This window comes from Euprymna scolopes, chromosome 7 (assembly GCF_053919585.1).
Source record: "Euprymna scolopes isolate OS-2025 chromosome 7, ASM5391958v1, whole genome shotgun sequence".
Classification (NCBI taxonomy): domain Eukaryota; kingdom Metazoa; phylum Mollusca; class Cephalopoda; order Sepiida; family Sepiolidae; genus Euprymna; species Euprymna scolopes.
Genome location: NC_136488.1, coordinates 161395275 through 161416695, shown reverse-complemented (window position 1 = coordinate 161416695; position 21421 = coordinate 161395275). Strand labels below are relative to the sequence as shown.

General features: G+C 31.5%; 1 protein-coding gene across 2 annotated transcripts in view; it reads left to right on the top strand.

Moving 5' to 3' along the window:
- Window positions 1-19738, top strand: part of LOC145280112 (GATA-type zinc finger protein 1-like) — a 39100-nt gene extending 19362 nt beyond the window's left edge. The window contains exon 5 of one of the 2 annotated variants that reach the window (XM_080131863.1): window positions 19073-19738. In XM_080131863.1, the coding sequence (XP_079987989.1) occupies window positions 19073-19211 (139 nt within the window). In that variant the 3' untranslated portion in view covers window positions 19212-19738. Of the gene's footprint in view, window positions 1-11801; window positions 12176-19072 lie in introns of those variants that run through there. The other variant, XM_080131864.1, reaches the window with a different exon arrangement.
- The last annotated feature ends 1683 nt before the right edge of the window (window positions 19739-21421 follow it).

The window sequence follows — 21421 nt, the reverse complement described above, 5'->3', positions numbered from 1 at the left end:
GTATTGACTTTCAAGCTGATTTTGAAGATGTGAGGTGGCATGATGTGGCCCTCACTTGAAACTACACCAAAGACCATAACATGTCAAAGTTTGTTTTCATCCCCAAATAACTGAGATTTTGGAAATATTTATTGATATCTATTAAAATTCCATCAAAATCAGAATTTTTTTAAGTTCCCTCTCCCCTTTCCATAAAACTAAATTAAATATAATCCACATTTGGACTCCTTATGCCTAGTTGCTCTGTTTAAAATTCATAACCGGTTAATTTAGATGGTATGTTTACATATTTGTACAAATACCTTTTTTATATATATATATATATATATATATATATATATATATATATATATATTAATGATGCGACAATTCTAATATTTTTCCCTGATTCCAACTTTTTTTGGTTTTATAAATCTCTAAATATTTAACTATAGCTATTTTTTCCCGATTATTATAAACACATGTTAAATGAGTATATTTTCTTAAACGTGAAAATGTTCTTGTGGGAGGTGATCTATAGATTTTAGTTTAAAATCAATAAATATTGATTTCATCATTACTTACCAGCAATGGAAGATTTTTTTAAAGTCAAATATAAAAAAAATAAATAAAAGAATTGTTTTTGGCATCAGAAAATAGGCACATAACTACAAAACTTCAGATTTTCCCCGACTCTGATATATCGTCTCAACACATAAAAATCTCCAAAACCAAATTAAATAGAATTTATAAAGTTATTTGATGACTGCTCCAATGCAATCGGAGATCGAAAGACAATTACGTTAGTTTAACTGTTCATTTTCTAGATGTAATATATTTCAAAATAAGTTAAAAGGAAAACTCTTTAATATAATTGCATAGTTTGCAAAATTAGACCACTGAAAAGTCTGGAAAATTATAGAGAATTTTAATGTTTTATCGTATATTTTTACTTCTCTATTGACACAAATGAATTTTACATTTTTTTTTTTTTTTTTTTTTTTTTTTTTTTTTGCATTTTACATTTTTTTTTTTTAAATTTTTTTATTTATTTTTTTTTTTTAAAATAACTGACTTGTCTCCCTGGTTCTCCTTTTTTCCATAACTCTTCTAAATTAAACGTAAAATGTTTGTGCCAATGGAGAATTTGAAATATAGGATCAAGACAAGAATAAGGACCCCAATCGACCAAGAAAAACAAAAGGACAGATTTCAATCGATCACTGGTTTGACTTAGATCTTCAGAAACTAAGAACCTCTGTAAACAAATATAAAATAAGACGTGTTCGGCTGTACAAAGCATTTTTTTTTTTTTTTTTTTAATTTAAATAAAAAAAAATATTTACAAAACTCTTTACTCTCTAATAAAACTATTTAAACTAAATCCAAGGTAAGTTTTTAACGAAACATATTTAAACAAAATATATTTAAATAGATTTTTTTTTTTAATAGAAATATTAATCCAGAGTGCCTCATTTTGGCAAGCTTGTTCCTCCCCAAAATGTTAGCCATTAAAGTTTGATTTAAAGTTTTGGGTCAAAATGCAATAAACTACCAACTAAATATTTACCTTTTTTAAAAGTTGGATATTTTTACAAGTATTTGGCATTGCTTTGAACGAATATCACCTTTAAAATTGTCACCAACAAATAGTTTTTATATTAAAATCTTTATTATACAATCCTATTGTTTTCATTGGTTGCCATGTTTTTTTTTGTTTTTTTTTTTTTACACGTATTGCATTGTTTTTTGTTTTTTACATTAAAAACTTAGCTTGTATTTGGTTTAAATAGCTTTATTAAATGTTTATGTATATTAAAAATTAAAAAAAAAAAACCCTGCTCTACGTAGATAAATCTTAGTCACGAAAAATGAACAAGTCTGTTGTTTTATTTGTTTAGAGGCCGTGTGTGAAGATTAAGATCAAACTGGTGTTGATCGATATCTGACCGTTTGTTTTTTCTCAGTCCATTGGGGTCCTTAGTTTTTATCTTGATCCAAAATATAGAATGAAACTGATATTTTCAATTAAAATTCTTTTCTATAATTTTCCCTTAGTTTTTTTTTTTTTTTTTTTTTTTTTTTTTTTTTTTTTTTTATGTAGATATACCTTTTTTGCTCGATATGTAAGTATATTAAATATATTATCACCGGTACATGTCTACAAACACCCGATTTTCTTATATTTGGTGAATGTCTATTTACTTTTAGTATCTAAAACTTTCATGTACAAATCTATATCAACAAAGCAGAACTATTTTATTACAATCTTGTTCATAGATCAAGGGAGATAATTCTAATGTTTTGTTTGAATTAGCAAATTTTAATCTTTGACATCTTCAATGTCATTTACACTAACAAGATGTTAGATGAGGCGATACTTTCTGAAATATTCAAGTGGCAGTTTCTGTTAATTTTAAAAAATTTTTTATTTTTTATTAGTTGTTAAAAAAGAAAAAAATACAGAAAAATCTTTGTACTCATCATAGAACATCATTTTATGACTAAGCCAGGAGGTTGGAAGCAGCTATGTTGATTTTGAATTTTGCTAAAATTCAAGGGCGGCAATTCGATTCGAAACATTTTTTGTTTTTGTTTTTTCAAAATGATTAACACTTTTTAATCACTATAAATCATAAAATTTGATTTAACAACAACAAAAAAAAACCCCTACTTATATGATTTTTGGAATATGACCTTGTTCCGTGACGAATACATACATCAATGATTTTTCTGTATTTATAAGTACAATTCTAAATAAGCACCCAATTTGGAGTGGCGTATAGTGTATTGATGTTTGAATAATCAGTTATTTGTATGATAGGCTGTATCTTTACAAAACTATGGACGTTTGCTTTTTTTTTTTTTTTTTCTCTCTCTATTGCTAGGACACCAGAATAAGCTGACCGCCCCCTCCACCCTGCAGAGGGTAAAAATTCCTCCATGAGGCAACCAGTTAGCCATGGGTTACTACTCGTAACTCTTTAAAACGTGATCCTGGTGATTGAGCTGTTCTAGACTGGTTGCATAGCAATCTAGGCACTACAACACATTACTTTGACTCTTACTTTGGCTAGACGAGCTGTCGGAGAGGTCTGATCTGATCAATCGGCCAGTAACCCCAAGCCCTAATCATCATCCTAAAATTAAATGAACTCTTAAAAGCAAAAACTCCTAATACCTACCAAGAGAAAGCCTGTGATATCTTCCTGAAATACCCTGATCATTTACACATTTTTACCAATGGCTTCAAAGACCACAGTAGTGTGGTATGTTCCACTGTATCGAATGAGACAACCCTAAAATAAAAGAAAAAAAAAAGGGGGCCCTTCCAACAGAAAGCTCTATTTTTTACTGCTGAAACATATGCCACTGACCTCGCACTCAACATTTTAGAACAAAATAAACATAAACTCCTAATACTCTCAGATTTACTTTCTGTACTAACATCACTGAATAATAAACTTGAAACCGCTCTAAAAATCAAACTCCTAAACAGAATCCACTCCTTATCTAAACACAAAGGAATAATTATATGCTGGATCCCAAATCACATCGGAACAAAAGGAAATGAAAGAGCCAAATCAGCTTTAAACCTGAACCCTGAAACAAACATTGCATATACTGACTTTAAACCCAAAATCAATCAACTATTTTATGCAAAATGGCAACAACATAAATAACAAATTATACCAAATTAAACCCATTCTGGAAGAATGGAAATCAAGTACCAGAATATCAGGAAAAGAACAAGTTGTCATATCCAGAATTCATATTGGTCATACAAAATTCACACTCCTACATAATGAAACAAGAGCAACAACTACAACACTCATTCTGTCAAGAAACTTGCACCATTAAACACATTTTCATGAAATGTAGAACCATTGATAATGCTAGAAAACAATATCTTAAATCCAACAATCTGAAGAACATCTTCGAAAACAACTGCCTTTTTTCTTTTTCTTTTTTTTTTTACACGGTGGTCACCACTTATCAAGGCCCGGGAGCCACTCAGGGATAAGAGTTATTACAAGTACAGTATGTTAGTGTGGAGATTTAATGAAGTGTTTACTTAAGGGAGTGGTTCATTAAGAATTTGTTTACGTTGGACTTGAAGACATCCAGGTTGTAGTCAGGTGGGAAACAGGCAGATGGAACAGAGTTCCACAGGCGTGCAGTTCTAAGACAGAAGCTTTGTTCATGAAATCTACGTTTTGATTTAGGCACAGATAAAGAGTGGGAGAAATTTTTGACAGTGGATTCAGCTAGACGAAAATTGAAAGATTGGCGAGGGGGGGGGCCAGAGATTGGAGTTCAGATGGGCACCTGCCATGGAAATAACGATAAAACAAGGATAGGCTCGCAACGTCTCTTCTGTGGGAGAAAGGTTGCAGGGTAGAGAAAAGGGCATCCCCCCCACTAAGCCGTGATGTCTAGTTTGTATTCTGTCAAGGCAGGATAGGCTGTTTTTAGCAGCTCCTGCCCAGATATGGCAGCAGTATTCCATCCTTGGACGTACTTGGCTTTTATATAGAGAATTGCATCAGTAGTGAGATATCTTCTGGAGCGGTAGAAGGATCCCACCATCTTTCCAGCGACCTTGGCAACAGACTTGATGTACGTGTTTCATTTCAGATCAGGAGTAAAGGTCAAACCCAGAAGCTTGTCAAAACATGGGGTTTCTCCTAGACGAGAGCCATCCATTTCAATTGATGCCAGATGGGGATCAGTGGTGATGATGTAAAGATAGGAGTTTGATTTTAGATGCATTAAAGGTAACCAGCCACGTCTTCCCCCACTGAACCACGCGCTCGAGATCAGAGGAGAGAGAATCAGAGAGAACTTTGTCATTTACAGCCTTTGATGTGTTGCCGTAGATGGTCGTGTCATCAGCATAGATGTCAACAAATGATTTAAGTATGTGTTTAGGGAGATCATTGATGTAGATCAGGAAGAGAGTTGGGCCCAGGAGTGACCCTTGAGGGACTCCAGCATTAATACTGCAGGCCTCTGATTTTTGTCCATCGACCACTACTCTTATGAGCCTATCGGAGAGAAATGATTTAATGATTGAGAAAACATTTCCAGTTATACCGTAGCTGGAAATCTTGTGAAGTAGGCCCTTATGCCATACCTTGTTGAAGGCCTTTGATATGTCAAGAGCAATTGCCCTAGAGATTGTCAAGAGATTCACTAATCCTGTGAGGTATAACCGTTAGCACATCTGCGGTAGATCTTGCAGAACAGAAACCATATTGTGTCACTAAGGTTATTTCTGCTGAGGTGGTTGACTATTTCTCTATTTAATATGGATTCCAGCAACTTACTCATAACACACAGGAGACTTATTGGTCTGTACTGAGAGGGAGATGAGTTATCACCTGAATTCTTAAATACAGGGCAAACTGATGAGGTTTTCCAGGGCGTCGGAAAGCACTTCTCCTTAAGGCAACGCTTAAACAGTTTCGTAAGTATGGGAGCAAGTTCTGGTTGAAGCTTTTTTAACACTGTAATTGGGATGCCGTCAGGGCCAGTAGCTTTACTGGAATCAAGGTTCTTGATTAGCTTGGCGACCTCATGCACAGATATTTGTATGTTACCTAGCGTGTTCTGTGTTATAGGAGGAAATATGGGGAGTCGATGGCCTTCGTCGCATAGGGTAGAATTAGCTGCAAGGTTCTTTGCAAATAGTTTGGTCTTGTCTGATGCTGATGAGATGACCTCTGGTCCATTGATAATAGTTGGGATAGAACGCACACTTCTGTTCAGGATCCTATTTGTTATTTGCCAAAACTGATGGGAACCAAGCCTCTGATCAGCTACTTTGGATTTAACAGACTGGGCATATAGCTCTCTTGCTTTTTTTATTACTCTTTTACAGTGGTTGCTGGCGTTCCTGAAAGCAGCTTTAGTCTCAGTGCATCTATTACGTTGGTAGTTATGGAAAAAGTGATTTCTGTGCGCAATGGCAGAAGCACATTCTGGGGAGAACCATGGCTGGCTGTTAGGTTTTTGTTGGAATTTTTTAGATGGTATGAATCTGTCTATGCCTACAATTAACCATTCGGTCAGATCTGATACTATAGAGGACACTTCCTTTTTAAACATGGAGTGCAGAGATAAATCAGATATGAATGTACGGAAGCTATCCCAGTCAGCCATAAAGTATTGGTATACAGTACGGTGGAGGAGTACGTCTGGGGACTTATTACATTTCATTTTTATCTTAACTGATATTACGGAGTGGTCGGAGGATCCTAGAGGAGAATGAACGGAATATGAACATAGCTCAGGGGAAGTTGAGAGAAAAAGGTCTAGGAGGCTTGCATATTGACCACTAGTATCGGGCACACGGGTGGGTTCACGAATAATCTGAGTGAGGTCATAAGCATTGGCAAAATCATGACAAAACCTCCCCTCATCATCTGTCTTATTTGAATGGGTCAGCCATTCCACGTTATGGATGTTGAAGTCACCACAGATGTGGATGTTAGTCGAGGGATGTGCAGATAGGATGTGGTCTATTTTCTTAGATATGCTCTTAAAGATAGTAACTCCGCTGTTGTGGAGCCGATAGAGAGCAAATATAAATGCAGTAGTGTAAACAAATGCAACCCGGAAGCACATATAGGGTAAATTAGGATCTTCTCTAGAGATATCCCTGCCACATGGGAAGCCATCTTTAATGTAGGCACATATTCCATGCCTATGGCGATCTTGGGGATCAGATTTAGCTGTTAAGTTAGAGTATCCGTTAATTATGAACTCCTCTAGAGAAGTGGTCGACCCTATTCCAGTTTCGCTTCGAAAGAATGTCCGGTTTTGTCTCCTGTAATTGGGTTTCAACCTCTGGAAGGTTGGAACGTAGACCCCTGATGTTGGAGAAGGAGACCTGGTGCATTGGAAGATGGGGTTCTAGGTTTATTTGAGGTTTTTTTCTGGAGATATTTCATGTTGAGGTTTTGGGATTTGTGGAACAGGTCGGCATACTTGGTTAGAGCAGGATAGAGAGGGAAAGTAAGAGAGAATAAGACAGGAAATTTTTTTTTTTTTTTTTTTTGTAGCACATGAAAAGGTAAAGCCGTAACAATTACCCACTAGTATGGCATCGAGAGGCCCCACCAGAGACTACTGCATGGTCCAGAATCCATTCACCAAATGGCAATACAGCAGTCCCAGTACTTTGTGCCTGCTGATAGGACAGACTCCTTAGTGGTTAATCCAAGGTTCGGGTTCCTGACTTGAATCAAATACTTTCCTTTTTGAGAGTAACAAGACTTTTTTTTTTTTTTTTTTTTTTTTTTAAATTAAAAGTTTTTTTCTCTACAAAGCAACCCAACTAAACCCTATGAATAAATATTCAAAACATAAAGACCTTTTTCTAAACTACTGGATTTGGCAATAAATAGCCTGAAAAGGGTTGAGGTGCTGTTAAACAAAAATAAACAAACAAAAACTAGTCTCTCCCTTTTGTACAAGGTCCATTAAGTCTCCAATCTAATAGGTCCCACTTTGTCAACTAAGCTCCAACCTCTGTCCCATCACCACAATGTTGCATCCCTGTGCCTACTTTACAAGTATTTTAATAGAATTTTTTTTTTTTTCTTTTTTTTACATGGAATCACCACTTATCAAGACCCGGAAGCTACTCGAGGATAAGGGTTATTGCGTGTACAGTAATCAATGGGATATTTACTCTGAACTTGTTGCACTTATACTCCCAACAAACCAGTTTAGCAATAAAATCCTCTACTTCACTTTAGGTCCCTAGAGGCCATACTCTCTTCATAGCTTCTTCTCTTGGAATGCTAGATTTTCGAATTTCCTCCCTGATACCGACTTCCCTGACTGTACTGACATGCAGAAGTCTAAATGTGATATAAACGGATATCTCTCTCATTCATCTATAAACATGTTCCCAAATAGTAACCGTTTATGTCCAAGTTGGCAATGTCTTGTAGGGGGGGGTGATGACTAAAAAAAGACTTTGATACGATTATTGAAGTTGAAGTGGATCCAAGATTTATACTTATTTTAATGTAACCAGATTATATATATGAACATTGTCACTGTTTATGACTTCATCTCTGCTATTGTAAGGTTCACTTTTTTTCAAATGTAATAAATTTAAATTGGATCTTACATTGTACTAAATTTTCCAACGTTTCATTTATTGGGAAAAAAAAAGTGAATCAAATCTTTTGGCAAACTTTGATCTTCCTTGGTGCGAGACACATTTTTATTTATTTTCTTTCTTATAACAATGAATGTCTGTGATAACCAATCTTTCCTCGTGTCAAATGGAGACTGTTAATGTCTAGATTTTGTGTAGTGTGCTAGTGACGTGTGTATGAGTAACAGATCCAATATTTTTACATTGAAAAGCAAAATAGAATTGAAAAGATAAAGTCATTTTTGAAACCAAATTCTAGGCTTAGAAATTTTTTTATTTCTCAAACCTGAAAGAAAAATTTTTCTTAACCAAATCATGAAAATAATTTTTTTTTGTAATCTTTGTTTTTTTATAGTTGATGTTTCATTCTTAATAAAATAAAATGAAACTGCGTAGCCTCCTTGGTTCAAAATTCCATAATGATTTTAGAATTTGATGCAAGGTACTAAAGAAAGCCAGAGGACAAAATGGCCGAAACCGTGAGAGTAAATCGGCTTGAAAAACCCTAAAAATATAAACATGTTAATACTTATTTTTATTGTTAAACATGATCAACATCTTAACAAAAATATCTTTTTTTTTTTTTTTTTTTTTTAAACTTGTACATTTTACTTCATGTTATGGTTGCTTGGTTAATTTTTAGAAAGTGTTAACGTTTTTGTAAACCATTTTCCTTTTTTAATAAACGGCTTAAAAAATTAGTTTTGTTCTGATTTGAAAATGAATTATTTGTCAAATATCACTTTCAATATGAACTAAATGATTTGCAGACGAAAAAAATATTTTGAATATCGGTGTGTATTGTGTAACTTTGGAAATTCAGTCTTCCATTGATTTGTTTATGGCGATTCAATGACTTTGTATTTGCATTGCTCTTATAGGATTCGAAGGTGAGGACATAAAGCCAGCACAACAAGAGCCTCTTTAGTTCCTTAAAAATTCGTTGGACAGCTCCTTTAGGCAATTAACTAGAGTATGGGGGGGGGGGTAATCTCTTAAAACTAATACTAGTCTGACATGAAAAAAGGCAGCAGTATAGTATACTATACGAGCAAGTAATGTTGCTTAACTTTTGGCCATTAGGGGACTCCATAGAATCGGTTGAATTCAATATAAATCATAAAAAAGTACTGAAAATATGCAAAAAAAAAAAAAAAAAAAAATTAAATGAATATTGAAATTTGACAAATCCAAAACGATTTGTTTCTTTTTCTTTAAAATAAAGCTTTCGACCTAGTCAGATCATTGTCAAGTGAATTTTATTAATAATTTTTGCCCCTCCCCCCAACAAAGGGATTGAATCTAGTAATTCATCCCCTCTTGTCTATTTGTTCGCTTTTCTCAATAACCATGCCTTGAATTTTTTGAAATTTTGCACCAACATTAGTCATGATGAAAGTAAATTTTTGCCAGAACATATTTTTCGGGATAACTCTGGTTGCCCCCACCCTCCTCCTAGGGAGCATTATAGAGGTAAAATTGCCCCCAAATTTTTCACATGGAGGGGAATCCCGCATGCTAGGCTTGTTTCATTTTTTTTTTTTTTTTTTTTTTTTATTCATATTTTTTTTTTTCTTGCAAATATAAAAATCTAATTGGGATTTTAAAATGCAGTTTATCACATCAAAGAGATTGACAATGTTATAAGATGTCATTATTTCAAATATAAGTTTGAATATTAATTTGAAATAGAATTATGTGATAGTATTAAAAAAAAAGAAGCATTTTATATACAAAATAAGATGGCACTTTAAATATCATTAAAAGTTTGAAAATTAAAATAAAAAATCTTTGAACCTGATCAGGTCTTTATCAAAAAGACTCGTTTTTAATTTTTTATTAATCATTTATCCTTTAGAAATCTGGTGACTTACAAACTATTTTAACAAGTCACCAGATTTCCAAAGGATAAATGATTAATAAAAAATTAAAAACAAATCTTTTTGATAAAGACCTGATCAGGTTCAAAAATATTTTATTTTAATTTTCAAACTTTTAATGATATTTAAAGTGCCATCTTATTTTGTATATAAAATGCTTTTTTTTAATACTATCACATAATTCTATAATTTTCTAACATTTAAATAAAAAATTATAAAATTATTTTTTAAAAATTAAATAATTAAAATAATTGCTACATTAAATAAAAAAAATAATGAAAATAAAATGAACTCAAATTTTTTAATTTGACAAAATCGTCGCTTTTATGATCTTTTACAAATTTGAAGATCCCATGCCAGACAATTAGTCTAACAAAGCGAACCATTGCGGCATCAGATTCTGTTCTGATTGGTCCTAATATAACCTTCCCAGGCTTTACCTTCTCTCTTTGAGAAGTAGTTGACTTAGGGGAGATGCTCAGGGATTATTTTTATTTTTTTATTTTTTTTTTTTTTGTAGGGCCAAAATGCATTGGCATTTATATCCTCACCTTCTGGTTTTGTGTCCATGTTATAACCTATAAGTAATTTAGTTATTAGTCATAACTAGGTATGTGCAAAATGAATGCCGATGCTCAAAATGTATAAATATTTGACACCCCTCCCTCCACATCCCTTTACTTAAAATTCACCAAAAATCAGGAAATTAACCAATTTTAATGCAGTTTTCAGTATTTATCAAATAATGATCATGGCATATAATGGATCCATTATTTCTTTTATTTAAATCTTAGTGGAAATGTATTATTTTGTTTAAACAAAAAACACCTTTACTAAAGTTATTTTCTGTAGTAAAAAAGAAAATGATTTAATTTATTTTTGCTTTTTTTATGAAAATAAAGCATAAATTATAACAATTAAAAATAAAATGATTTAATTTTTACAGAAACATTATGAAAAAACGGTCCCTAAAATATATATTAATAAATTCGATATAACTCAAAGAAAAATTAATTTCTCGAACTACCGATATTATCATTGAATTAAAGTGTTTATTTAATATTTTCATGCAAAAAATAATTCTACTTTTTTTTTCTTTTTTTTTTTTTTTTTAAATTACTTTAAATTTTAATTTAAAAACAGGAACATAGAAAAATAATTAAATTAAAAAATGGTAAAAATGATACAAACGTTCAAGATATGAATGTACGGATGCACGTCTCGGTGGGGTTGGAGGGGACCAGCAGTCCCTACCTCCTTTTAATTTTATGACAGCGTTTCGACTATCTCAGATTTAGGGCTTCCGTATAGTTGATGTTTACAAAACTTCTTTTTTTTTTTTCTTTTTTTTTAATTATATCAATATTTTAGGACTTTACTAATTATCTTTGAAATAGACCCAGAAAACTATTTTTCTTTCAAAGGATTTTTACAATGAATTTATTTAACTTTAAAAATGTAGCTGAATTGGTAGGTGTATCAGAAAGTGGCCATTAAAAACGGAGATCAGAACTTTAATAATTCAATTTACTATTTTTCAAAGCTTATAACTACTTGAAAAATATAATTCAAACCCTAAATTTTTTTTTTCAATTAAAGGAGCAAAGACCAAATTAAAAAAAAATAACAGGTTTAATTGCAAATTATGCAATATTTGTTTTTTTTAAAGCGGTTTTCTTTAAAAAAAAATATAAAGAAAATCAACATTTGACTTGCTTATAAATGCCAAAAAAATCACTTTTTTTTTTTTTTTTTTTTTTACACAGTGATCACCACTTATCAAGGCCCGGAAGAAGCCACTCAGGGATAAGGGTTATTGCAAGTACATTACGTTAGTGTGGAAATTTGCTGAAGTGTTTACTTAAGGGGGCGGTTCATTAGGAATTTGTTAACATTGGACTTGAAGACATCCAAGTTGTAGTCCGGAGGGAAGCAGGCAGATGGAACAGAGTTCCACAGGCGTGCAGTTCTAAGAAAGAAGCTTTGTTCATGGAATCCACGTTTTGATTTAGGCACAGATATAGAGTGGGGGAAATTTTTCACAGTGAATTCAGCTAGACGGGTGTTATTCGTGAAAGATTGGCGAGGGGGAACCAGAGATTGGAGTTCAGGTGAGCATCTGCCATGGAAATAATGATAAAACAAGGACAGGCTCGCAACGTCTCTTCTGTGGGAGAGAGGTTGCAGGGTAGAGAAAAGGGCATCCCCCACTAAACCACGAAGTCTATTTTGTACTCTGTCAAGGCAGGATAGGCTGTTTTTAGCAGCTCCTGCCCAGATATGGCAGCAGTATTCCATCCTTGGACGTATTTGGCTTTTATATAGATAGAGAATTGCATCAATAGTGAGATATCTTCTGGAGTGGTAGAAGGATCCCACCATCTTTCCAGCGACCTTGGCAACAGACTTGATGTACGTGTTTCATTTCAGATCAGGAGTAAAGGTCAAACCCAGAAGCTTGTCAAAACCCTGAGCCTCACCCAGACGAGAGCCATCCATCACAATTGATGCCAGCTGGGGATCAGAGCGTTGATGATGCAAGGATAGGAGTTTAGTTTTAGATGCATTAAAGGAAACCAGCCACATCTTCCCCCACTGAACCATGCGCTCGAGATCAGAGGAGAGAGAATCAGAGAGAACTTTGTCATTTACAGCCTTTGATGTGTTGCCGTAGATGGTCGTGTCATCAGCATAGATGTCAACGAATGATTTAAGTATGTGTTTAGGGAGGTCATTGATGTAGATCAGGAAGAGAATTGGGCCTAGGATTGACCCCTGAGGGACTCCAGCATTACTGTTAAATGGGTAGTTCCATCCTTAATTAAGAATTTATCCATATTGATATTTTAAATTTTATGTATTTTTTGAAAAGGATTTTTTTAAAGCGAGGGTCGTAGAAAATCACATTTTCGCAATGTGTTTTACGCAAAGTTGCTCCTGCTAAAATGAAATTTATGAAATACAGATGAGTCCAAGGAATATAAATGTTTTTTTTTTTTTTTTTTTTTTTGTGTGTGTTAACCAAATTAGTATTTTTCATCCTCCGTATTTAAAAAGGAAACGCACATTCACTTATAAGTTTTTCCCCTAGAACAAAAAAATCCGCTTCGTCAATTTTTTTTTTTTTTTTTATTCTTTTAATGAAATACATGAATTTTTGATTGATATATTTTAATACTTCTTTATTAACTAATTTTTTTTTTTTTTTTTTTTTTTTAAATATCTAAAAGAAAACATTTAATGAAATAGAAATGTTTGCCGTCAGCGTCTGGTATTTACTTGACGATGTAAGCATAACATGAGCTTTCATTTAAAAAAAAGTGTTTTTAAAAAAAAAAAAGTTTTACACTTTGGACTTTACAGGTAAATTTCCAAAAAACTATTTTTTTTTTTTAAATTAGAATATTTTCTTTATTGATCTTTTATCTTCAATTTGTAATGTATAAAACTTTGGCACATAAATTAATTATTAAAATTTTAATAGACATTTCAAAATACGGGGGGATTTGAAAAAAAAAAGACGTTTCTCTAAAATATTATATTTGGTTTATTGGAAAGAGCATAAAATTTTACATTGACCCTGAAAATATCGTAAAAATTGCACCAATAGAAAAATTTTGATAAATTTTTTTTTAAGTTTAAAAATTGAAAAATATTTAGCTCTTAAAACTTCTATTGATTTTATTACGTAAAAAAAATGGCTGCATGAAGGCACGTCGGTATTTTGTAAACACTGTTTTTTAAAAAATAATATTTCTATTATTTTAACAACTTTAATAGTTTATTTTGGAAGTATATTCCATACAGAAAATAAACAACCCACTTTAAAAAGAGAAATTACGAGTTTTTTTTATATTTTATTCGCAGTTTTCTGTTAGGGGTGTCAAAATTTCCTCCAAATTTCTGATACACCTACTGAATTGGTTAGCTCGCCGTGAAAGCATTTTTTTTTTCACGTGTACAAATATTTTTTTCCATTTGGGAAATTAACTTTAGTCTTTAATCTTTCAAATAAAATCATGAAGTAGCCGGAAACCTACAAAAAAAAAAAAAAAAAAAAAAAAAAATTATGATAAATCGGCTTTCAAAACTGTCCCCTTTATTCAGCCATTTTTGCTTGTCATAGTCATAACGTTAGCCGTTTAAATTTACATTGTATAAAAAATATTAGCCCAGCGAGCAAATAAATTATTATATAATACTAAATACATAAGCGGCAAATTTTGGCGCATAAGTCCCATAATTCTAGCCCCATAAAAAAAATATTGTAACGCTAAACTGACTTTAATATTGTAATTTTCATTGTTAACAAAACAACTTCACAAATCTTTGGTTTCCTTGAGTGATCTCCCTTAGATTTCGTTAGTTATCTCCCCTTAATCAATTTTGTTATTGTTGTACCTATTTACTATGCCTCCCCACGGGACAGAGTTAGACACCAGGGTCGTTTTTTAACGTGGAGAAAAGGTACAAAAATAAAAATTGTCTCAGTCGTGAAGGATTTCTCCTCCACCGAAAGAGAACAAGAAAATGAAGTGCAGCATCTGAAGAACAGATGTTTTATCTTTATTTTTCCATTTTGTTTCATTAGAAAATTAAAACTGATTTCAGTTAATTATGAAATCATTCTTATTCGCAACTTTTTTTAATATATGCAGAGTAGAGCAACAGATGTGATATTTTTTGTTTGGTTTAATAATATGCTTGTTGTATTTAAGTGCATTCTTTTAATTTGATTGTAATTTTATGAAAAATATATATTGGTGTATTTTAAATTTTAAAACCATGATTTTAACCCCCTTTTTTTCTATTTTCTTTAACTGTTTTAAATATTTTATGCGCTTTCATTTAGTTAAGCTATTTTTAAATATTGTTACAATGTTGTGTTATCAAGGCATATAATCTCATACACAGGACAGCTGGCACCCCTTCCTTGTCAAAACCAATTTGGACACAAGGATTTTTTTTCTCTTTTAATACAGGTTTTATTAACTGTAGAAAATTAGATATAATAATAATATGCTATGCAAACTCTTATTATACATCTACCTTAACCCCGGTGAGGTATTTGGGAATTAGAATTTTTGATTCCTCCATTTGAGGGTGTCTGGAAAGAGACCAGAAATCATATTATCAACTTCGACCTGCTTGCTAAGTGTAGCAGCGGTGTTTACACTTTAAGCATTTTCATTTTGGACGCTAAACTCGTTTCTGTGCAACCGAAAATGTTTTGGACCAATTAGAGGATTTCCTAAATTTATTAGAAATGGTTTTTCTGGGAGTCGCCTCAATCCTTTAAAAAGCCAGATTTTTCTTCAGTGACCAGTTGGGCCAGAGTTCCTGAATCAGCATCAGCCAATGCTCCTTCATTTGGCCTGTAACCTGCTGCAATGCCTCAACTCTCACAAGTGCGTGTGCACACACACACACACACACACACACACACAAAAAAAAAAAACTGTTGACTTCTTAAACATGTAATGATATTTGGACGAAAGCCTTATTTCTTATAAATTTATTCAATAACCTTAAATGAAAATAAAGTGTCAGTTAAAGGGAGATATATTCAGGACATGTCAAGAAAACAATAATCCGTATAAGGGAACACTTTACTTTTTTATCAGGAAAAAACAAGTGAGATAATGGTGACTGGTTTTAAAAATATCTTCTAAGTGTTACTTCCCTTATGTCTATATAAGCTACATACTGGCACAGAATTAAAGTGTGCGTGATATTGATATATATATATATATATATATATATATATATATATATATATATATATATATATATATATATATATAATTGTACAGAAGTTCAGAAAAACATTGGTACCGTCGATTTCAAGCCCAACATAAAGGGGACCAGTTAATGGTAAACATAAATAATGTTAGGCTCTCGTCAGCCATGTTGTTTCTCTTGTGAGCCTAACATTATTTATGTTTACCATTAACTGGTCCCCTTTATGTTGGGCTTGAAACCAACGGTACCAATGTTTTTCTGAACTCCTGTACAATTTATATATATATATAAAATGAAAATTACAATTGAATTTACCAAAATGATCCAAGATGGTAAAATTAAAATTTGGTTTAATCCTCCATTTAGCCTAAATGTCAAAACTAATATACCTAAGGAATTCTTCAACATTGTACAAATACCCGCACAGATATAGTTCTATTTTCAATAAAAATTCAATCCGGATTTCTTATTCAACAATGCCTAATTTAGCACAAAGAATCTTAACATTTAATAACAAAAAAATTAAATCAGCCCAAAAAATCCCTTTCCCAATTAAACCCAAAACTAACTGTAATTGTAATAACAAACATCTTTGCCCACTCAATAATGATTGTATCCATAAAGATGTTATATATTCTTGCACTATTACTGAGCTCCCACGCAATCCTCCCATAACAGACACTAATATTTTGTCTTCAAGTTATTCTTCTTCCCATCCTCCATCGGATATAGTTACTAATCCAATACACCATTCGAGCAGCCCTTCCATTTACAATCATACAACTAGTAATGATGATGATGATAATAATATTAATGAGAATAATATTTCTCCTAATACCATCCTAACACTAACAACACTCATTATCCCCTCCAAAATACATTGTCCCACCATTTGTTGAACACTATGAACAAAATTCAAACTATTTAACTAATACAAATCAGCAAATTAATATTAATACCAGACCCCGAGCTTTTAATAAAGTACATACATATATCGGCGCTACTTCAATATTAATTAAGAAAAGAATATCAAACCACATTTCTTCTTTTAACAACCATAATTCTAATAATAACCAAGGAACTTCTCTAACCACTTTAATTAAAAAACTTAACTCTAACAATACTCCCTTCTCAATCAAATGGACTATTATAAAAAAAGTTAAGTCTTATACTCCAGGCTCTAAGTCATGTCGCCTCTGCACAACCGAAGCTATAACTATAATTACTTCCCCTCTAAGTAACAATATAATAAATTCTAAAAATGAACTCCTCTCTTTCTGTAAACATAAGTCCAAATTTAATTATGGCAATTTTGAAATTACATAGTTATTACTTTTACCCTTTATATAGATATAAAATATTTTTTCTTTGACTTTATCGTTTTTCGACATACTTAATACTTTATAATTTAATAATCCTTTATTTTAATTCTTTATCTCTTCTTTGCATGGCCGGTTTTTTATCTGCATTTTCTGTTTTATTTATTTATTTATTTTTATCTGCATTTTCTGTTTTATTCTTTAAACTTTCCTATCTATCTAATATATCAATCTACCCACACTTTCATATCTTGTATGTATATTTACTTAAATTTTACTATATGAATTTACTTATTTTTTTATTTATAAATTTTTTTAATTTTTTTTTTTTCCTGAAATTGCAGATACCGGCCATCTTCTCCCCAAATAACTTTTATTTTTATTTTTTAATTTTATTCTTATTTTACTTTATTTTATATTATATATTATATTTTATTTTTTATTATATTTCATTTTTTATTTATTTTCTATTTATTTATTATATATTTATTTATTTATTTTTATTTTCCTTTGAATGTCCTTTAACAATTCTTGCTGACACTTTTTAAGTGACATTTAAGTATATTTCAGTTGACCTATATTATTTTGCCCCATATATATTTTCGCGCCTTTAACATTTCCTGTCTGGGTCAGTTTCACTTTTGTTTCCCTTTATTTTATATTTAACTTTATCATTTTTTTTTTTCTCCTTTCTCTTCCCAGATTTTTTTTATTTATAGTTATGTCTCGGAAGTAGAGTGAAAAGCACATCTTATTTTTCTTTTATTAATATTATTTTTTCCTTGTACACACTTTTTTGTGAATTATTCCATGGATTTCTGCCTTTGGATTATTATGGACCATCTTCTTCCAATTACGGGATTTCTTTGAATTTTACTTGTACAAATGGAAATTCTTTTAACTTTCTTGAAGTTTTACATTTGGATTTTACCGTCACTGGCTTTTTTTATCTTCCACCAGACTATCCATTAATGTGTAATCACCTTTTTCTTTACCATATTCCCTCTGCTTAACTTATTTTGTTTTCAAGTAAGATCTTTGACTTATTTGTTGTTTCATCAAATACTTCTGCATGCAAAATCCGATCCTGAATTTTGCTAATTCCTACCCTCTGATGAGAAGGAGAGTATTTCTTCGAAACTCCGCGGATTAAGGACTATCCATTTATCTAGTGTTTCCTTTTTCAGATTAAATATGTTTTTAACTCATTTCAAAGTGTTTTTTAACATATTTCATTAACTGTTTGCTCATATATATATATATATATATATATAAAACAGAGTTAAAATTATTGAATATTTAAGTAAAATTAAGTTTATAAGATTGTATGTATTATTTGGATTCTTTGGACTACTATTCTCTTAAGTTTTATTGGTACAACGTTTTGGTGTAATGTCAATCTTAAGGCGTATCTTGTCAAACGTGTTTGCAAAGACCCATGGCATAGTGGATAAAGTACTTGGTAAAATTCAGTTGTTGATATTGCACTCTTCTGGGAGTTAGATTAAATCCTCAGTGACAATACAATTGCAAATTAATCATGACTTCAACTAGCTATGGCTGACGGAACAAGAGTATGCTACTTCCATGGATTAAATAAAAGGTTCCGTTTGAAATTCTATACATATTCCGGAGTTCCACAAGATGCATTTGAATGGTTGTGCAAATCTCACTCAAGATGATAACAGTAGAATTTAAATACAAATAATGAAACCTCTCAAAAATTCAGAAATGTTAAGATTCAATGTTGGATTGAATAAGTAAATCATTTTCTTTGCAGCTTGTTTTGACTTGAAGTGTGTTTTGTTTGCTTGATGAATCCAAATAATAATTGGTAGGTTTTGTTTTTGTATGATACTGATTATAGCTTCAATCAATTTTTTTCTATCTTAAGGTGAGCTTATTGATAAACTTATAGTTTTATATTTAGAAAATGCAATGTGTAAAAAGTTAAAAATATCTTTTTCTCTAAACAGCTACAAGAAATACAGACTTCGATGCAGTGGATGTTGGTACATTCCTAAAAAAGATGACAAAACCTACCCAAAGTGTGTTCGTTGTAATGCAATGCTTCGTCGGAAAGACCGAAATCAGACTTTAAAAGATTATTTTTAGTTATTTACTTAATACATTTTTTAACACATTTTTTGTTAAGAGAAAAATCTCTTATTGTTAAGGTATAAAGACTTTATTTTTTTAAAGAAAATACAAAATCATTTTGTAATGAATTTCCGTATCAATATATATGCACAAAATTTGTTTTAGTTTTTGTTTTAGAAAAGAAAAAAAAAATGGAGGTAATTGTAGTGATGAATTTTGAAACCTTTTTATTTTAATTCTATTTTTACCAAAAAGAAAATTAAATGCTTAAGAATCTTAAGCTTTTATGGCAAAACTTGTCAAGAGTTAAACTATTATTTTCCTTTATATCTTTTGGTGATGGTTTTTAAATTTATAAACACAAATTTAGATTTTAATTTCCTGGCAAAGACATTTTGAAGTGGAAATTTTTATTTAATTTCTTTTTTTCTCTGATTTCGTCAACCATATTTTTGTTTTGTGGAGCCAGCAAGTATTTTGGCTGTTTCTGTTGTGAGTAACATCATTAATATATTTACACATCCTCATTTGTTATACATATATGAATATATTCATAATTCCTATTTTAAGGGATCAAACACACACACACACACACACACACACACACACACATATATAATGTATATGGACTTTTGTTTTGACAGTAAATATGAAGGTCGTTCTAAAAACGTAAGGTTTTTATTTTGTAGTATATAAAAAAAAAAAACTACAATTTTGAAGAGCTACAAAGACAGGAGTAGTATCATAAGACGAGTGATCATTTTTGTTCCAGAATTTATTTTTCTATATAGTCACCACCATTCTTTCTGCATTTTTACCAGTGATGAATAATGCTTCTGTCATAATAGTCCAGAGCGCACTTTGTCACTCACATTGCTCTAATCGACACACCCATCTAACTGTGCTTTGATTGATTTTGTAAATGTTCAACAGGCATCAGTGGATGTTAATTGGCTCAATTTTTTTTTTTTTTTTTTTGCATGGAGGAATTCAGTAACGCATTTCTGCTTTTGATGCATGTCTATAACAAAGGTTGCTTTTTTTTTCTTTTTTTTTTTTTTAAGTCTCACACTGTTAATAGTTGCAACAGATAAAACTTTCAGGTCATGAATGTAAAAATAGACATGGAAAGAATTTACTCAATGAATTTTATTTTTTTTTTATTCCCCCATGAAATTGTAACTGAATAAAAAAAAAAAAATCAAATGCAATTTTCAATCTCCTTTGATCCATTCGGGCAGAAAAAAATAGGAGGCATTATTTTTGGAATGTCCTTTGTATAAAAATAAAGTAAAAGCTCTTTTAATGTCTTCCATATCAAATGTGGGTTGTACGTTGATCGTAGCAGCACACAGTAACTTTATTCCTCCTTGAAACTTTATCATTTATATGTGCAACTGTTTGAGGTCATTTTAACTTGGTCAATCTTCCAAGTCTATCTGGATTTGATTTGCCTCACTTGGTCTAAATTGAGATTATATCATCCAACAAGGTCTTTGTTTAATATGCCTGTACCACCATAAAGCTGCCTTTAGTCTGGCTACATTTGACCTCTATAGCAAGGAGTTAGAGCTGTCAAGGTGCACACTACAACTCCCTGAACCATATTCCTTTGCATTTTTGGAAAGACTGAACTTGTTCGAGCCCAACAATTTCTCACATGTAACATTATTAATCAATAGTGGCATTCACCCTAGGCAACTTGAACTGGCTTCTTCTGAAGGAGGAAGTTTCATGGGAGTATAAAATTCACAAGCAGTCTCCAGTTGAGTGTATATCCTTATCAAAGGAGACGATCTTAGTGTGTTTTTTTTTTAAAGTCTCTTGCAGGATACAGTGCCTGGTATTCCCGATTGGTCACTCATCTGGTACTGACCAGACTTAACGTTGCTTAACTTAATTGATCTAATTAGTACCAATATGTCAACATAATTATTGCATGTGATATCGGTTCCCATAAGTTCGGCTTTCAGCTTATCTTATTTATTGTTGAAAATCTATTCTTTAAAAAAAAAAAAAAATTTGCAGATATTGATTAACATTTGTTTTTGTAAATATGCATTTGAAAACCAATACATTGATTGTTAAGGTTGTGTGTATGTGATATTTAAAAAGTTTAAAAAGTGCCTTATAACAAAAGATTAATATATTTGTTTTAGTTTCTTATCAAGAAACATTGTTGACTACATCCTGGTTTCTATTAGGAAACATTTTTGTATTTAAGA